Raw genomic sequence first — 20078 nt, forward strand, 5'->3', positions numbered from 1 at the left:
ACTGAGTGTATCTAATCTCATCTGATTTGTTATTAGCACAATATTTCAAAAGGCCTTTGAAATGAGTAATGGCCAATGATGATCAAATCCCTGTGAAAATTGTGAAAATTAATGGGGGAAAAGACTCATCAAGAAAGACACTGTTTTACATGGCGAGCATGAAAAGTGAAAGCTATTATTTATCCCAGTGGTTCTCAAACTATGGGACTGGTACCACTGGTCTTTTGCATTATTATCACAGTCTTTATTATAATCTGCCCACTGATGGTCAAGCTTTATCATAACACTATTCAGTAACACTTTATTTGTTGGCAGTACTTGGTATAAACATTTTTATAATCACACATAAAAAAAAAACATTTAAATGAATCTGTAAAGCTTTATTACTTTTAGGTTAGAAAACTAGAGCATTCTAAGCAAAAGACGTGATCTAAACTCAAGTCACAAATGCGCAAAACATTACAACATAATGTACACCCAATAATTTAATTTAATTAAACAAATTGAGGGAGAAAGGAGGAACCTACGAGAGAGAGAGAGGGTACCAGGTGCCTGTTCAGGAAATTGAGCTCCATGAACCATTTACAAAACAAACACTTGGAGCAAGTTGAATTTATGACTGTATGTGCAAAGAAAACTTGCTGTTACTGCAAAGAGAGCTGTCAGTTGTTGGTTAACACCAGAGAGGCCAAGGGTTAAGAGCAGTAATCAGGCCCTCTTTGACTGATGGAGCAAGCCATATCTTAGCCACTGTGACCACACTTAAGAACTCAGCCTTTATCTGTTCAGAATGTCGCAGCGTGTGACCTCTGTAACAAAAAATGGACAAAACTTATTATGAGTGGTATCAGTGGACCTATGTAGATAAAAGCTCTTAAAGAACATATCACCAGCAGACATTAGTTGGATACACAGTCGTGGCACCACACTGAAGCAGACCTAGACATCAAATTCTCTAAGTTTAGGGGTCATCTGCCGGTATCAGTGATCAATGACCAAGCTTAAGTATCTTGGCATGCTAATCTGTCACAACTGTGGCTATATTAACTAAAGCATTAACCTAGAGCTGTTAGGAGTTGTGTTTCATGTCAGTTTTCTCTTGACGATTTTGTAATCCATGTCTGGGATGTAGCATTGAAGCCTTGATGTACAAACCAGCACAGCTCACAAGAAGCACAGTCTCTGCTCTTCTTCCTCCACCAGACTCCTAGAAAAAGGCAAAAGCAAAGTGCAGAGGTTTAGGATCAAACATGTCGTAAATAATGTGTTAAGCTAATTTATTGCATATGTCAGGCTTTGTGTTTGTAACCAATAAGGCAGTGTTTAATAATGTGTTATAGTCTGAAAGCATTAGAACTGCCATTTAACATTTCTGATTTTATCATTATATTAGAGAGGTCATAAAAATATGGCTGATGTTATAACTGTATGCTCATATTTATCTTCAACAACACGAATCACACTTGATCATTTAAAACAAATGGACATTGTGCATTGCACCCATCTGATCAATTTTGCAATTTTGTAGGCTAACAGACAAAATCCATTGATTCATTAGTTATTTGAGCAGCAGTATTCAGCAGGTGATATGACAAAAACAAATTACAGGTATGATACCCAAAAGGAGTAGGCAAAGAGCTTGTACACGCCTACCCCCTCCCAAATGGACATATTTTAAAGTATTTACAGTCACTTATGCTAAGTTTATCCAGTACCATATCATAAACATAAATTCATTATCATGACATAAGGAAGTCAAAACCAAAATAGTCAAAAGCCATCCGTCCAAGCACAGCTACATGTTGCTAGGTGTAAACAGGCGAATGTCAGCCGTGCATTAGCCGTGAGCAGACCGCTGTGAGATGTTTTCACAGGCCATAAGGCACCTGCTAATGGCAGCCAGGGTCATTAAGGCTATATCGTGCAGACAGTTCAGTAAAAATAAATGAAGGACATTTTCATTTCTTATTCATGCTGTTAATCACGGATGAAAAAACCAGGAGTAAATAAAGAGAGAAGGGCAAATGTTGAGCAGGTGTCTGCCTGTGTCTGTGGTGGTGCATCTAAACAGTGTTGAATGTGTAAGTGTTGGCGGAGGCTGGAGTGGACTAGTGCTGGCTCTGGTCCAGTTCAGTCCAGACAGTGTGAGGCCCTGTTTGTCCATTCTAATGAGGCCACGGAGGCTCAGACTGCAGCAGGCTCCGGGGATCACACAGTGGGTTGGTTGGACAATAGTTGAAGGACTGTGGAGCAGGTTGACGTGCGTCACCACATACCACAATGGCAGATGGTTAAGAAACCGCACATGGCACGAGTCGTCGTCAAGGTCAAATACAGGAAACTGCTCATATTCAGAAGCTGCTTCCCGTGACCCTGTGATGTCAGCCTTTTGTTTGCTGCAATATCTTACTGTTGAGCTGGCGGATGTCCAGGTGGAACGGACGATATTAGACAAACAGTCGCGCAAAATTGTCTTTACACTCGTCACTGTTGGGGCAAAAGTAACAACGGTGTTTGGTTTATCTACTCACAGATGAAGAATCTATGATGTCATGAAGTCAACCCTTAGTCAAACAATACATTTAACATGTGGTATTTCCTTAAACAATGTGCTGTGACACGTACTATGTGACCCTGGCCACGGGAGGACTCAGTTCACTAAAAATACATTTCTATAGATTTTCATTTTTCCTTCAAAGCTGGGGTTGGTGACAGGCCTCATTTGATCCCCACTCATCATCATGGAGTGTTTTTATTGGAGTAAAGTTCTATTCAGTCTGCTGAGTGACGCTCTCACTAACAGTGAATTAAACCGCAGAGTTCTGATCGTGCTACAACATATCGTCAGTGTGTGTTCATATTTCAGGGCTTGTAGTAAATAATGACACCACAAAGGAATTTAGGAGGGGAAAACACAAATGTGGTTCAATTGATACATGAAAAAAAAAAAAAGATGATTTATTTGACACTTTCGACAGAGCGCGAAGTCCGTTCACTAAGTAGAGATTGAGGGAAAATGTTTGCTGCTGAAATATAATATACATCCAGCAGATTGATTTGTGTAAAATGTCCAATGTTCATTTTCACCAACAAGCCAACACAGTCCTTGGTAAACTAATATGTGAGAAGGGGCGGGCACAATCCATGGCACCAATGGGAACCTCCGGAAAAAGGTGAATACAGATGTAGACAATATTGTTGTATGTATTGAAAAAAGATCCCACAATTTAGAGGCTTAACAGTTATATTATGATTCATTTTTTCAGAGTCCGTATTTGCTCAAACCGACACCATGTTCTTTACCCCACCCACCTCTTCTATGGATCACAGAAAATTGCGCAAATAATGTTTTGTAATTTCGCTCACCCTTCTGCAAGAAGTAGTCTCTGATCTTAATTTTCACTCTTTGTTCTTTTTCCACCCAAGCTTAATAATCAGATGTTATAATGCAGCACAGATGTCTACTGACCTGTAGGCACAGATCTCCATGTCTCGGGCCATCTTCTCCCTAACCAGCTCCTTGTAGTCCTCACACTGCTCCTTCATCTGAAACTGCAGCTCTGCTTCCTGGTGCCTCATCTCATCCCGAGTGCACTGAACAACAGTCACACACAAAGAGCACCGGGTGAATGGCAGATTAAATGACAGAATCAGTAGAAGGCAGTGGTCCATAACATCCTATCATTACAACAATCAGTCCCATCTCATACCTCCAGCTCGGCAATCTCCTCGGCGTATGATGCCATGTTTATTTCAACCTGCTCCTCCAGGTCTTCATTGCACTTCTGCAACTCAGCGAGCTCCTTCTGTAGCTCTGGAACCTTTCGCGCAAAAAAAACTATTAGTACACTGTAAATCTTATCATATTCCACCAGGATTCGAACCAAGTACTGAGCACAGACTAGTTCAGGGGGAAATGCTCTATACATCTCTCGTCACTTCATATAAAGCACAAGATGGCAGATGTTTTTAACGTAGGGAGAAAAGAAAATTCAAACCACTTGTGGCTGAGGTTAATGCCTTGTTGTGGATATCAGTGCAGAATCTTCAAAATAATAATTTGCTAACTTTGTCAAAACAGGGCATGTTAACTGACACACGTAAGACACATGCATGTAAACATGGCACACTGGATTTAAGCCATGGACTGATTTGGATCCATTGCCCTGTATTGACACATACAAGCACACGTTCATTCATACACCAGCGACACCCACTGTGGTCAAGCCCTGAGACGTTTGCATGCAATGGGTGATCTTTCCTACACTTAATAGTTATCTGTATGTATGCAAGTTAGTTAACAACACAAGCAATTGCAATAAACTCTGTGTACACACTCTCAAAAAGGCAATAAAGAGTGCTCTCCCATCAGCGCCTGTTTTCTTATATATACATCCTCGTCAGGCCTAATTTTACTGCAGTCTGTTTGTTTGGCCACGGTGCGTCTCAGGGAGAAACTAGTCCCGAGGCATCCATCAGGCGGTAGAGCGAGGAAACAGAGCGGATCGGGCCGAGCTGTCCTCTGGAGCAGGAGCGAGAGAGAAGCAGATGAAGTGAGGCCTGCGCTGTGGTCGCTGAGGTTTATTTAAATAGTCGAATGTGCAGTAATGAGAACCAAACCCTCCTGTTTGTAACATGTGGTCAGGTGACAGCTGCGGTCTGACCACGAGCAAGAGGTTAGTTACTTTCTCTGAGTGCTGCCCGGGGAGTTGATCCGTCACATACTGCTCCAACTCATGACGACTAACTTTAAATAAAAAAAACACCTTTACGTGCAGATGGGGCTGGAAACGCTTTATTTATTTTATTTCTATGGTATTAAGGGTCAGTAACAACTTTCATTACATTGCACTTTGAATGGGAAAATTCACAAGCAAATATTCTGAATTAAAATGTATCTAAGGGCTACGGCAATAAAAAAGTAAAAGAACCTGCGATTAAAAGGGGTCTGAAAACGTTATCAACCTTCTGTATATTTACGTGTATAAGACTTGATGAGGGTTTATTTCTCCAGTCAGCGCATGTGCGATTGTGAAGGGTGCAAAAACGCTGGAGGCAGTGTGCAGGACTGTACTTAATAACCGAGGACAAGGGAAGGCAGTAAATCCGGTTTGAGCCTCTCACATCTCCGGTCGAAAGTGTCCGTAAAGTAAACACCCTGGTCAGCGGGATCCCTCATTCTGTTTCTACACTGTCACTCAAGCTCTATCCGCTCCCCGTCCTGCTGTGGGAAACCATTCATTTGAACCATTAATGTGTGATTTAGGGGCTGATGCGGGACACAGAGCAGTTTGCGGGTGGAAAGACCCCTCTTGTCCTGGTAAGTAGTGAGGTGAAATAAGTGTTGAGAGAAGATCTAAATCGGCTGGTGGTAGGATTTCCAGTACATTAAGTATACATAGAATTGGCCCACTGAAACTCAAGCTTTTAGCCTTGGTTTGTGCTTCAGGGTTTTAAAGGTCATCGTAGTTGGTTATGGCTACAATGATCTAAAATAATCTAAAATCAGTATTTAAAATCAGCATTTGTGAGTTTATAAATCTATCTAGTTGTTGCCGATTGGTTTGAATGCGAACTATTCATGAACTAGCCATGAGTAAGGGGATGTTACATTAGTTGACACAACAACAAGCACTTTTATCAATACTTATTAACAATAGGATGACACTGGAAATGCAACAAAAGAATAAAGTTTATTATGTAAACACACTTGATTGATTGCTCTTCAATCTAAATGGGAGCCGTTCCAGATTCATATTACACTGCAAAAAGTAACGACTATTTAAAATTATGCATTTGAGATGTTTATTAATTTTGCAGCTATTACGGCAGTAGAAAATGCTCAATGGGCATGATGTTGCGCAGAACTTACACTGCTATGCTAAGTATGCTATTATGTAATGCTAGTAGTAATGCTATTATGTTGCAGCATGTTCCAAAAACCTCTTTATACTAATCTTAATTTGTAAAAATTCTACACCAATTACTAAACAATATAACATTAAAACAGAAATCCAGAAAGTTAAGGAAAAACAGAAATTTTACACTGGCAAATACAACGGCTGAAGACTCATTCATCCTACATGAACCCCATTATAAAGGGTTTAGAGGTGATTTTATTCCTCGGATGTGAAATAACGCTGGGAAATGCCCGCAAGAGCAGACGTGTTGTTTTAAATTGTGTGTTGACCTTTTGAGAAGGGGAGTGAAAGAAGAAAGAGCACTCACCAGCGCCTTCATTTCACCGATATCCTTTATCTGCGGCGAGCTTTTGACCATTGACCCACCAGCTCCTCCAGCTTCCAGTAGCTTTCCATCATCAGCGGAGGACGGGACTCCACATTCATACTACAGAGAAATAGGTGACATGTAAGTGGAAGAAAGTGTCTTTACAAGGTTGAACCCTGAGATTTTGCTTCATTCTACTTCCTGCCGTTTCCTCAGTCAATGGGAAGGCTTGTTACAACCAAAGAAACTTAACCTGATCCCTCTTTATTCAAATCTGCAGCTATTTTTCGAAATTTTCTGAAAATGTCGTAGTGAGAAACCAAATGAGCCTTTAAACAGCTACAGGATTTGTGGCAAAACAATGACAAGAAAATCGCTGCTTCAATAGCTTGGACTTTTAAAAGAATGAAATCAAAAACATGAATCCATGGTTTTGTTAATAACCTATGAAAGATGAGAGCAAACGCCAATCGGGGCCCTGGGAAGGCGGCCACTAGTCTGATTGCAGCCTTGGCCTTTGACCTGGACAGACAGAAGGGGTCAGAGCCACCGGAGCAGAGGTTTGACCCCGATATGCCACCTCTGCTCCCATATTTGCACTTACAGGATGACACGGCGTAGGGGCCAGGTTTTTCAACTGGTGTTGTTTTAAGAGGGAAAGTAAACAAGTGCACCTCTTGTAGATTTTGTGAAAGAAGAGATGCCCATGCGGATGTGGAATTGACTGGCAATTTTCAACTTGTAAAATATGTCTTAAATGCAGAATGTATCACAAAGGATGCATTCACGTGACATAAGGACAATGTAAAGAGCCTATACCTGTAGTTTAATATAAAGGCGGAGAAAAAGTCTGAATTCTATGGTCGAAGTGATTTTCTTTGTTTTCCCCCCTCAATATTTTATTAAAAAGTGGCTAAAAATAAACATGTTCAACACACCGTATTTTCGTATGGGTCACACTTCGTTTCACAGTTTGGCTGGGGGTGCGACTTATAGATCAAAATATATAATTTCACGTTTGTTTTTTTTCCAGCCACTAGAGGGCGCTCTGGGCTTATGTACTAGTATCTGCTACTCCTGTACCATTGAAAATTTTAAAAATGGTAATCGAGCAGCAGAAAGAAAGTTTGGAGTTGGCAAGAAACTTGTGAGGGACAAAAAGCAGGTAAAAAAGCTAATAGCGGGCTAAAAGCTTTGTCTTGTAAACGGTGCAGTTATGCCTCCATGCCCAGGTAGTTGCCAATGGTGCGACTTATGTGTTTTTTTCTTCTTCATTATGCATTTTTTGGCTGGTGCGACTTATACTCTGGAAAATACGGCATGTGGATTTTTTGTAATTTCTTTTACCAATTACTGCAACTACTAATACTCTCCATTTACAACATGAACTTCAAAGTGCTGAGATCCTACTCTTTCTCTCTCTTCAGACATGTATGGACACTATAGCCATGCTAAAAAGCAAAGATAACGCAGAAATAAGACTTGCAGTGTTCTAAGTGTGCTCTGTATGCAGGGGATGCTCTGTGAAGCACTGGGGCTTCCTGACATGTTTATGTGTTTTATGCTACACGGAGCTGTACCTGCAGGCTCTGTGCCAGCTGGCAGTGGTACTCTTTCACATCCAAGGCCGGCGCGATGTCAGGGGTGCCAAATTTAATGGCTGCCACTGCTCCTGTGGTCCCCTCTGCGGGCTCCAGCAGACTCTCCACAGCCTGCTCACACACCACACATTGAAGAAAATGCATTATATAAAATAGAATAAATACAATATTAAAGAGACTAGATGAAGGTTGGTCATTTTATGCTCACTACTGCCACAACAGGTCTTGTGCGTAACTGCAGTCTCTATATTAAGCTCGTACGGAACAACTTTTTGAGTGACGGTGCAGGATTTTAGAGGCAGTTGTGGTGAACAGGTCTGGGCTCATTCTACACATTAGGACATGGCTGGAACATGTTCGCGGATGAAAATACTTAGTTTGAACATTTTTAAAGGTGCAATATGTATCTTTTTATGTGGAAAAAATAAGTTGATATTGATATTTGTGTGTATTTGACCTTGTATTGACCCAATGGCTGTATGAGTGGTCAGCATGAAGCCTTCACTTTCCATCATAGTGGTCTCTAGGACGCTCCAGGGTCAATTGCTTGGAAGGTTTTCACTGCTGCCGGACTTTCTCGCCAGAAAACCAGCAAACCAGTTGATCCTGAAGCATTGTGCAGAGGCAACCGTGATTGAAAGTAAAGGCGTCATGCTAACCACTCATGCAGCCATTGGGTCAATACAAAGTCAAATATGCACAAATATCAACTTTTTTCCCATTTAAAAAGTTGCAAAATGCACCTTTAAGTAAAATATCACAAAAACCATGCATCTTTACAGAGAGCCTCTCCTCAGACCCGACTCGTAACTTTGCTGGGAGCAGGACATCAGCAGTTTGTCTCCATGGAGATGTTGCTGCTTTAACTACAAGAAACCAAAAAGGAGGTTTAAATACATTAGCTCCACTTCCAAAAGTTTTATTTGTACTTCCCACTTCCTATAAAGCATTATCTGTGTCTAGCTGATAGTTTTACAAGAGTTGCTCTTGTGAGGCAGCAACACATATTGTGAAATGTTCCGCAGTGTGGCTTTAATCGACTGCACCTTAGCGTAACTACATTTAATGACGGAAAATTAGCTGTCAGCCGATAAGCAGTTGCGTGTTATCTTTTGTCTCCTCACCTAAACAATAGCTGCATTCCCTCGATGCTGCAGACCTGCTATCTGTAAGAGCTGATAATAACAAGTAAATGAAACAAAAGGAACTTCTGCTTTCATTTAGTATTCAGCCACACTTCCCGGACCGTGAGTTATTGAGCGTGTCCCAGAGGGAGTGTGTTAAACACTGGGCGGCCTGGCTTTGCAGAGAAAAACGCAGCATGATGGAGATGTGGCTGCCTCTCTCTCTCTCCCTCTCTCTCCCGCTCGGGACAATATGCTGCAGCTTCTGTTTCTTAAAAGCTACAAAGGAATCATATAAACTCCTGCGTATGTTTGTCTTATGGTATACATGTCTGATTATAACAATAACCTTTAAATTAAAAGAGATTGGTCTTTTAATTAGCTTTTTCCTCTCAAAGTCATACTGCACCATGCATCAGGTTTCTTACTGGCAATCCTCAATAAGAAAGGGGGCAGCTGAAAGAAAACAGCATATATAAAACTAGCTTGAGCTCATTCACAGTAATACAATAGAGCTGGAGTATAGTGAATTACAAATATGTTGAGAAAACAAACAGCTTTAGGGCACTGGAACAGAAACAAGGAGAAAACTGTTATTCTCAGACTCTGCAACTTTGTATCTATAATTGCCTTGAAGAAAAGCAGTGGAAGTACAATTCTGCTGTTTTAGGTTGTGATAGAAGTATTCATTTCTTAATGTAGCACTATAGGTGTTTTTAATTGCTTCAGCATTGGTGATCTCAATGGACAAAACTGAATTTTTAGGTCTATTTTAGCATAACATACCTATATAACAGAAGCAGAGAGGATACCATTGTCTGTGTGTAACTAAATTTGCATTTAGCTCTCAGTGGAGCTTCATGAATCACTAATATGGCTTAAGACTAATAGTGATTTAATCCTCTCTCCATATGTTAGTGTCAACAGGGGCTGTTTTGGCAGCGGTCCCTCAGCAAGGTGACCGGGGTCGTCACAACTGTGTTTGTCCCCGCCGGCCCGGGCGTATCTCCAACACTTCTGTCGGACCTGATATTTAGAAACTTTACAGCTATAAAATATTCCTGGAGCGTGGGGCCAGAGATAAGTGTGCCCCCCTCTCACCGTCTCGTGTTGTCCCTCCATGTTGGCCAGCTGCTCTTCGTAGATAGCCACTTGCTCCCTCAACGCGAGACATACAGCAGTCACAGCGTCCACGTCCTGCACGGTGGTATGGGAATGAAATTAACAAGCGAGTAGAGAAGGTCAGTCAATAAGGAGGAGTTTACACCGATGTAATGAACTACAAATGAACCAACAGGTTACTTATTGGATTGCCACCGCAATGCAGAGGGAAAAAAGGAGAGGAGAGGAAGGCTGGCAAAAGGCTAATTAGACACAAAAGCCTTGCCCACCACTGTATTCACCGGCAGGGGTCCTTAGCACATCTACTCTTAAAAGGAGCAGATAAATTGACATTGAATGCAGCTTCACAGTGCGTCTGGAGTCTGTCAGGACTCACGCGGAGAGGGCTTGGCTGTGAAGTTTGAGTGCTGCTCTGGGAGGATGATAAAGCGTCTATGATTAACATTAATGTTGTTACTTGAGGGAAATCAATATGTTGAAATACAGTAGCAAATGTATGAAACTTCATTGATCATATATATAAAAAAATAAAGATTACATTTTTTTCAACAGAGGAAAAATCTCACCCACTCATAAGACTGGGCAATTAATAGAAATAACAATCTCTTCTTTGGTCAATCTGAATAATCGTCAGGTTTACAGTCATTTGTTTGACAGAAACAGAACCTAGTTTTGGAGTTTGTTACTCACACGGCAAGTCATTGATGCCCTAAATTGATAGAGAAGGGCCTAAAGGCTAAGGGAAATCTAGGTAAACTATAACGAAGTTGGCCTACAGAAATATCATGCATGAATAACAACTTTATTAGAATATTTACATAACACTTGTTTAAGGGCTCCAAACCACCACCAAAGTGAACTCACCCCTGCGGGTACGTTTCACAGGTTTCAGGGTCACTGTAATGCGAACAAAAATCAAGCTCACCATTGATAATAACTACATGTATACAATCTACTACAAGCCACTGCATATTCAATATACTGAAGGAGAACAAAACATAATTCATTTCACTACAGGGCCTTTAAGGCGAGACACTGCAGGCGAATAGGGAAAAAATGTATATGTATATTTACAGATATCAATTTGAAACTTTTGCTGTCGATCACTGTCATAAATGTGAGGAAAAAATACATTGCAAGTTTTCTGTCATTTTATCTTTTCATATAAGAACAAGGTGTTTTATGCTTAAAAATGCCCCAAATTTCCCATCTTTTCGGCGACAAGATCTGAATAATGGATAGAGCTACATTCAAATTTATGGTTTCATTTTATTGATAAATGCGTTACCAAGACTTTTTCAGAGGGGATTTTGGATTTCTTGTTTAGTTTTAAAATAAGCTGTTTTTTAGTGGAAAAATGTGGAAAAATTTAATTTTCGCCTTATTTTCTGACATTCAAAACTCAATAAATAGGGCTAGGGATTAAATAGTAAAAAATCCCTCTGAAAAAATCTTCCAAATATTGTTCAGTCCAAGGCTGGAAAATGTGAAGTCTTTAGGTCCAACTGACGAGGACATAGTGTCGCCACAATGTCAGAAAAATGTGTTTTGAGAAAAAGGCCCTTGAAATTGCATTGTCCCATATAAGTCTATGGGCAAACATTGAATCAGCGCAATATTTAAACATGTTATTGTGAAGATTAGGCATATTTTCTGTTTCCCGGGTGAAAGCTTATATGTTCAGAGACCAATTTGGCCCAAAACCTCAAAACTAAAAAAATTGGGAGTGTGAGCCCCATGCTGTGGAGAGGACTATTTAGTCTTCAAATATTGATATAAAAGACGGCAGATGAAAATATTATGATTTCAATTAGCACAACTCAAATGAATTATTAAATGAGTTGAGATTGATTTTAGATGCGAGTTCAGAGATTTCACTTAAAGCGCCTCATGGCTTTTCCTGAGGCCACTCCTGATTCTAGAAGTGCCTCTGTTTAGCTTGGTTTTAAAAATCACCCGTGAGCACAGAATCAACCTAACCGAGGAGAAGAACCAGAGCAGATGCTGAACAAGCTGACACGCATTAACGAACAGCACGTGATTTTCTGTGTTTAATACCACTGAGATTACTACAAATAGAGGTAAATGGTACCAGTCCCACACACTCCTGTCTACTACAGACACTAATGAGCCTGCGGGCTGCACTGTGCACTATCAGCTCATCTGCTCTGTGCTGCTCTGCGCTCTTTCCCACCGTGTCATGTCACCCTCCACCTGCTTCCAATACTGATGCAGCGCTCTCGGCCAGAAAGGAGATTATAGCACTGTATTATAAGTGGTGTTACATCTGCGAAACAGATATTAAAACTTCCCTTGAACCCGCCGTGGCTGAGAGGAGCTTTGGATTGAGTACAAGGAGCAGAGCCAGATGAAGGGATTGAAAAGTTATGGTGTTGGTGTGAGAGGATAACGAGGCCATAGAGTTGAAGCTCATCTACACTGGGAAGCACAAAAGATGCAACTGTGAAGATGTGAGAATGGGTTTTGTGGAAAATAACTGTTCTGCCCTCTAGTGGTGTAGGGGCACCATCACAAGTAGTTTTAGAAGGTGGTTTAGAAGCCTTACTCTTCTTTCTGCTTTTACAATGCTTTGGTTCATGGTTGTGTTTTTGTTAAATAATAAGAGGCATAAAATCAAAACGGGAAGGATTATGTAAAGAAATAATTCCTTTCTATATACAATTCTATTATTGTCACAGCTGAAACAATTATAGGCTTGGGATTTTTGCGCAATGTATTAAAGCTGAGGTACCTGACTTTTTGTTATTGTAGAGTAAATGTGTGTTACCACCTCAGAGTGTGTTGTAAACACAGCAAAAGAAACTGACCTTGTGGCATTGTCTTCATCTAAACGTTTACTGAGCGATGGAAGATAAAAGCAGAATCTTATTTCGGGGGTGGTCCCCCTGGTTTCACTGTGCCACCGCTCAAAGCCGTACACAGGCGTGAAACATGCTTATCATTAGAGCTAAAAACCAGTTGGGGCCAAAACTAAAAATGTCAGTTTGAACAGGAAAATCAGGCGCCCGCTTTAAGAATAGGACCACTAGAGAAAGTTGTGAAGAGAGGGATGTCACTGGCATGTGGGTGGATTTTTCTTTCATTCAGCTTATATTTTAATTTAGTTTTATAACTTACATATTAAAAGAAAAATAAACAAAAACAATGCTAAATTGTGAACAGAATATTCTATAAAATTATTTTAAAAAGCACTAAAGAATAGGCACATACATTAAGTTATGGTGTGTGGCCATGTGAGGAAAGGTATTTTCCCAGTACCTCTGAGACATATTGTCGCTCCTGTTGGACAAGTAACCTTTGTTGTGTTACTTTTTCACAGTCACCCTTCAGACGCTCCAGTGTTTTCTGCAGTCCCTCAGAGTCACAGAGAATCTCGTCCTGAAGACACAGTAAAGAGAGTTATTGCTTCTGTGATGGATCACAGTTCCCTCTAAACTGTGAAAAGCATTACACAGGCATTAGATGCCTGGGCACATACAGTGTATGTGGATTTTCAAGGAGTATCTGAGAGCCTGATTTAGACATGCCATCACCCATGGAAACCTCCAGTAGTGTCCTACCCTTTCCATGCGCAGCCTCTGCACCACCGCATCCAAGCCAGAGTCAGGCACAGGCTCAGTGGAGCCCAAGGAAACTTCTCTACTTCCTCGTCTGTCCACCAGGTCCTGAATCTGACTTTCAAGATACTCATTTTCCTCCTCAAAACAATGAGCCTGAAGACGACAAACAGCAGCAGCAGCAGACGTTAAGAAAGTACAGGTATAGTAGCCTGTAAAGCTATTAGTTAAATTTAAAATGATTAGTTCAATACCAGCTCAATAAGCTTCACTAAGCGGTCATTCAGAGCTGAAATGATGGTGCGATCTTGGGCAAATCTGTTCAAACTCCCTTTATTTAGACTTCGGGCAGCTTCGAAGTCTAAGTTGTCACAATCACACGGATCAGTGGCTGCACTCCTGGAAGAAAACAAATGGTTTAGCAATTGACTCATTGATTGATTTACTGATGGGCCAACTCATTATCACCTATTAATACAATGGCTTCAAACCTCTTGTTTATTTTATGGAGCAGTTTAATTATAATCACACACATTAATTGAAGCACTAAAATTAATAACAAATGGAAATTTAAGAAATCTTTTGGAAAAATAAGAGAAATGCTGATATTTTTTGGTCTGTGATTCAATTTCAATCACTACCGAAAAGCACAGCTTTTATATGAGACAAAGAAAAGACTAAAGCAGAACTTTCACATGTTAATGTCGGAACAAAAAGACAGGCCTGAATAATCCCCGACTGTAATAAAGAATCAGGAGGACACTGACCTGGCAGGGGCACGGTACTGTCCCGCACACTGCATGAGGGCCCCTCCATTGTGGCCCCAGCTCCCGCCGTCAAACAGCCTCCGGTATGAAGACACCCGGAGCATGGCCATGGCTTTGAACGGGCACACACTGGTCGAGTTTATCACAGGCAAACAGTAGCAGCAGGTCCGACGCGAGTCTTTTAAAATCTCTGGGAATAAAAAAATGTAGCACAGTGGTGAAGGAAACCTCACGGTACATTCAATAGACCAAATATAGCGTGAGCTTCAGCCACTGAACACTTTACAAGCCCATGAGGAGTGAGCCCTGTGCAACCAATGAAGTCACAAATACCAAATACACAGTTTCACGAGAACAAACATGAGAATAAAGTGTCATACAGATTTATTCCTGGTAAATAAATTAAAAGTTACAAAAGTTGAAGTCAAGGCAGTCTTTGAGTACCGTAATTTCAGCTAACAAACAACTACACAGTTACATCAGCGGATACAATGACAAACTACAATGATCATGACATTGTTGAAAGCCTTAACACATAAAACACAAAGACTTGTCACCCCCAACAATTTTACAAGACTTGGTTAAGGACAGGCTTTTTCCATGATTTATTGTGCCTTTAATTTGTCTGTAGTTATATCCGTTACGTTTGTGATTTTATAGTTTAGTAAATCATCCTTCAGTGTCCAGAAAGGCGCTTAGAAATGTGAGTATTATTAATCGGAGACAACTTAAGAAATCTGTGCACTCCTGCGTAGTGATTAAAGAGGCACCATAGCAGAAAAAGTAATTCAGGAACATGACGTTAAAACATACAAAAGGATAACTATTACACAGTAATCCCAAATTCAAAGGCCATCGACTTTTCTTTGACTAAACATATAAAGAGCTGCACTGATGTCGGCGATATTAGCAAAATACATTATTTTTCTATCGACCATTTAGTATTTGAAATTGTGGTGACATACAAACCAAGAAACAAAACCAGCATGTAAATCAACAGTACCGCTGTCATGATGAGTGCGTCTTATCGACAAACACGAACAGGATACAATCACATACTCGGATATACTCACTATGTACATGGCTATGGTAACACCACAGAGCAACTTGGACAATGGGGAAATAGTGTGTTAGTGGACTTGAAAGGCTCATGATGTACTGTATATGACCCACAACCACAGCAAACATTTTAAGAGTGTTTTTGCTTACGATGATAAAAACTCGAAACATCTCACGCAAAAGGGAAACGTCAAGCGAGGAGTGGACCCCCTTAAGAGTATGCATAAATAACAATTAGACGTACAATGTGGACAACAGAGTTCTCGGAGAAGTTTTGTGATTGTCAAAATTAAGAATCATCACGGTTCTAAATGATATCAACCAAGAGATTTCATCAATATATTCATTCTAGTTCTGAGAAAGCAGCTTCCTTTGACCCAAGCATTGAATGAGCATTTAGATATAGTGTTTCCCCCACTCGTATAACTCATTATTTACAACACATTTTGGCATGAGCATTGACAAAAACAAAACAGCTCTCAGTCTGGAGGCACAGGTCCGTTTCGGTCTTCAGAAAGTGCACAGGCAACTGTTTGAAAACTCCCACAAGTGCTTCCTACGTATCCAGCAGGCGAAGGTGAAGGCGATTCGATCAAAACGTCACTAATGAGGATGAGAAGAGTTGAAAGTACCGCTACTCTTTCGGGAAAGCAGGGTGTGACAGAAGAAAATCTCCTTTTCTTTGCGTGGTGCATCATAAATTAAATAATTTCACACATCTCACAGCAGTAGGACGGATAAAACTTGTTTCTTCACTCCTCCTCTCCAGCCATGAGGAAGCCCAGGACAAAATCGATGGCCTTCTGACGGTCGTGAGAAGTCTGCCTGCCCACGAGTTTTGGTGGGGGTCGGATAAGGAGACTGGCGAAAAGTGTTGCTAAAAACATAAAACAGAATAATATCAGGGTGTGAAATGAAACACCGAGTCCCACACAAGAGGAGTCACTCCGTACCTAATAGGCTGGCTGTCAGGTTGTTGTTGTGGGAGTGCTTGAGGAGTTCCTTTAAGAAAGCCATTAAGTAACGGAACACGTTGCGGTGGGCCCGAGGCAGCTGAGAGATCAACTGAAGGAGGAAATGGAACTAGTTAATAAAAAGGTTGAGGAGATAATAATAATAAGAATGTTCTGACATGATTAAAATGCCCCCGTACCTGTTTGCAGAGCCTGCTGTCATGAGAACACTCCAGGCACCTTTGGAAGAGTTCATAACAAACCACTGGCTCGGGCAAAGCCTCTAAGAAAATCAGCAGTGCTTCAGCTACGGAGTGGTTACAGCCAGCTACAAGAGCAGTTAAGGTGAATAACCATTTGCTATGCTGTCATTGAAGGCAAATATACAGTAAATGGATGGCCTTAATTGTGTAACACAACAGAAATAGACAGATGACTGAATGAATCAGGATACGGACAATGTCTGGAATGCTTGTGTCCAAACAGTCGATGATGTTCTGCAGCTCTTCTTGTAAGCCTGGAGTCTGGAAAAGGTCCTCCTGGGAAACATAAAGCACCGTCATTATAATAACGCATTAGTCTTCACCTCACAACCCCCACCTAAGCTGAGCTAAAAGCTTCTTGGAAGAAAGCGTCATAATAGCAACAAAAACAAGGACAAAAACGCAAGACTAAAGAGTGATGGAAAAGCAACATAAAAGCCACAAAAGAACGACAAAAAGTCACAAAAAACATGACAAAAACAAACAATAAAAGGCCAAAAATGTGATGGAAAAACTGACGAGGTTAAAAAGTTATTCGGTGTTACTAAATGACAGAATCTATTCACTGAAAAGATGGTTCGGTATCAGCATGGGAGAAAGCAGTCCCTTTCTTATAATGTGTGTGAGTGGGACACTGTCAACTTTCCCAATGAGTTCTTACCTGATTACATGACTTTGTAAAAAGGTGATTAACAAGAATCCAAACTTCTTTAGGAATATTCAGAGGCCGGTCTTCGCCAGTTCCCCCGTCCACCATCAGAAAGTTCACCTTGGACTTTTCCTGGTAAACAACACAATTATTTTGCTTCATTTCTTTCTTTCACAACAAATCAACAGGTTCTTTGGTCCATTCATAAACGTCTCTTCCCACTGCACAACAATCATAATCAAGGAGTGTAAAATTAGGCACAAGACAGGGATGTTCAGTTAAGCTCCAAACTCTAGAGACACTCTGCTTTGAGAGCGTCGGACAGATGAAAGTACAGTAAACTCGGGTTAGAGTTGTACTATGGCAAGACATGAGGCATGAGGAACTGAGTTGTATCGGGTGTTTCTGATGATCCGCTCTATGGGCTGTATTAGATAAAAGTTAATGTTAGTCTAGCTTTTATTGAACTTAATGAGTGATTGATCTTAATAAGGGATTAATGATAAACTTGGCTGGTGAGATTGCCTTCGCTCATGTCATGTACACAGCTTTCCATTTCTATGACACCCCTAGAAATCTGCAACAGTATAGCACTGACTTCAAGCCTCAGGTGAACAAATCCATTTGGTGCCTAAAGGGTATACATTTTGTAAATGTTTTACCTTGTCCATGTAGCTGTCCTCCCCCTGAGCAAGAAGCCAGCCCACAACCACAAACAGAGTGGGAAATTAATGATCAAGCCAGGAAAGGGCGATGGAAAGAAATGAAAGACAAAGAAAAGAAGAAAAGTGAAAGAAAGAAATGATAGATGCCATAAATCAAAAAAAAGATAATTATCTTGAGCTTCATTCAAAAACACATTTACAAAATTAGACAAGAGGAAAACTAAGATTACTAAGCGTATTTCAAAGCAACATAAGGTCATAAAAGAGCAACAAGAGAAAAGACTTCAGAATGAAAGTGTCAAAATGCATAGGTTCGTCTAAATTTGGGAGCCTCACTCCCACTGAAACTTCCATGTAGCCATGACAGTCCAGACCTGCTATGAATACAGATGGAAAGACTATACGCTGCCCTGTTTTAGATTCTTTTTTGAGCCACAGCAAGTCCCTCACATGTGCCAGGTTAGCTCATGTCTCTACGCAAACAGGCTGCTTTACAGATCAGTAAAACGTGCTCATATGTTGCTTGTAACTCATTATTCTTTCTTTTCTTTTTTTGTTTCTTTTCTCACCAGGTCGATGAGTTTAGTGATCGGAATCTCTCGGATAGGCTTCTTCATTCGACACAGGGTCTCCAGAGACGTGCCAAAGCAGCTGGGCAGGTAGTTGCCAGAGATGGTGATGAAGTAGTCCTTGCCCCGGTCCAGATGAAGCACCAGTATGTCCTCAATCGAGTCTTCTCCGGAGTTCAGCAGCGTGACCGAGTCTTTACTCACATACACCTCCAGATAAATCTCCAGCGTCTCGCCTACACAAAAAGGCAGCATGTTTAAAACTCATATTAATATTATAGCAAGAGCTCAGTGATATTGCACTATGATTTGGTTGTTGGACGTGGAAATTGACATAGTAATTTGACAGAATATTGTGCCACCCTAGTTCAAATGTTATGAAAACGTATAAAAATCATTCTTACTGGGCTCCAACAGTCCGTCACTGGGTTCGGCCCGGAGCCAGTTTTTGCAGTACTGCGAGTCATTGAGCTTCGGGATGAAAGTGAAATGACAAGGCACCTGGCCATCGTTTGTTATTAGAAAACGTTCCCGCTGAAGTTGTCGGAACTTCACATTCTCGAAGGTGAACTGCAGGAGTGAGGGTGGAGGCAGTGTTAGGAATTCTCTTCATTAATGTTTTCAACCAGGATCGTTAAGAGACTTGGTAAGACAAAACAAATGGGGATGTTTTTTTACCTCTCGTCTGCTCAGAGACACAGAGGGGAGGAAGTCGTTCTCCATTCTGTCCATTTCCCGAACAATCTCCTCAAACACCTTTTTGTGACGCGGCTGATCAACCACCTTAACCTGTTTTATATGAAAACGATTATCTTCCTTTCTTCTACATCACTTTATATCACAGGAATAGTGGATTTTACACACTTACCCCTATGCTGAAGAGGGAACTGACAGGTTTGTGGTCGCTTGTTTTCAGCTCCATGTGACTCCGGTATTTTATCTGCTTGACACTGTTGCCCCTCCACAGAATCCGGTCACACCAGGCTGGGACACGACACTTCCCGCTGTGGAAAGAAATTAGCACAGAGTCAGCCGTCGGCCGCACATACAGTACTGCTGAGCTCATCTCACGTTCTAGAATATAATGCCATAATTTCAGATGGAGGGGCTGTGTCTCTATGGGCGTTTCATAAAAATATATAAAACTATGTCTGCAGACAAAAAAAAGAAAATTCACAAATGTTGATACAAATCAGATATGTTTGGAGGAATTTTGAAAAGGGTTTTTAATGCAGGCTACTAGTTACCATAGACATGCACTAGCCTAGCACTAGCCTAGCACTAGCCTAGCACCACTAAACTCTTCAAATATAAATGACTGCATGAATACAAAAATAAAAAAAATCTCCAGAAATCAACAACACTCTGGAAAACGAGGAAATGAGCCCTATATCAAAAATCCTGAAATATCCCTTTAATGCTAAGAGGTTTTCACTATATTGTAATGTTTATTTATTTTTATTGTTTTGTATTTGTTCTTTGGATTTTTTTTATTATGTA

The 20078-nt window shown here is 40.8% G+C and overlaps 2 protein-coding genes across 7 annotated transcripts in view; both read right to left on the minus strand.

Annotated features, from left to right (window-relative positions):
- Nucleotides 1-534: 534 nt before the first annotated feature.
- Nucleotides 535-14536, minus strand: vimr2 (vimentin-related 2). The gene is made up of 10 exons (XM_079556634.1): nt 14421-14536; nt 13908-14052; nt 13657-13809; nt 13355-13474; nt 10055-10150; nt 7809-7940; nt 6229-6348; nt 3711-3821; nt 3470-3594; nt 535-1207 (listed from the first exon to the last, which is right to left on the minus strand). The coding sequence occupies exons 1-10, from the start codon at nt 14528-14530 to the stop codon at nt 1165-1167; spliced, it is 1155 nt and encodes a 384-aa protein (XP_079412760.1). The 5' UTR covers nt 14531-14536; the 3' UTR covers nt 535-1164.
- Nucleotides 14537-14801: 265 nt separating this feature from the next.
- ocrl (OCRL inositol polyphosphate-5-phosphatase) overlaps nt 14802-20078 on the minus strand; it is a 97063-nt gene continuing 91786 nt past the window's right edge. For 3 of the 6 annotated variants that reach the window (XM_079556095.1, XM_079556094.1, XM_079556093.1), the window contains 10 exons: nt 19447-19582; nt 19257-19367; nt 18983-19148; nt 18579-18814; nt 18007-18030; nt 17357-17476; nt 16887-16971; nt 16633-16760; nt 16433-16544; nt 14804-16356 (listed from right to left, as the gene is read on the minus strand). In XM_079556095.1, the coding sequence (XP_079412221.1) occupies nt 16232-16356; nt 16433-16544; nt 16633-16760; nt 16887-16971; nt 17357-17476; nt 18007-18030; nt 18579-18814; nt 18983-19148; nt 19257-19367; nt 19447-19582 (1243 nt within the window). In that variant the 3' untranslated portion in view covers nt 14804-16231. Of the gene's footprint in view, nt 16357-16432; nt 16545-16632; nt 16761-16886; nt 16972-17356; nt 17477-18006; nt 18031-18578; nt 18815-18982; nt 19149-19256; nt 19368-19446; nt 19583-20078 lie in introns of all 6 variants that reach the window. The other 3 variants (XM_079556091.1, XM_079556090.1, XM_079556092.1) reach the window with 2 other exon arrangements.

The sequence above is a fragment of the Gobius niger genome, assembly GCF_951799975.1.
Source record: "Gobius niger genome assembly, chromosome: 5".
Taxonomy (NCBI): domain Eukaryota; kingdom Metazoa; phylum Chordata; class Actinopteri; order Gobiiformes; family Gobiidae; genus Gobius; species Gobius niger.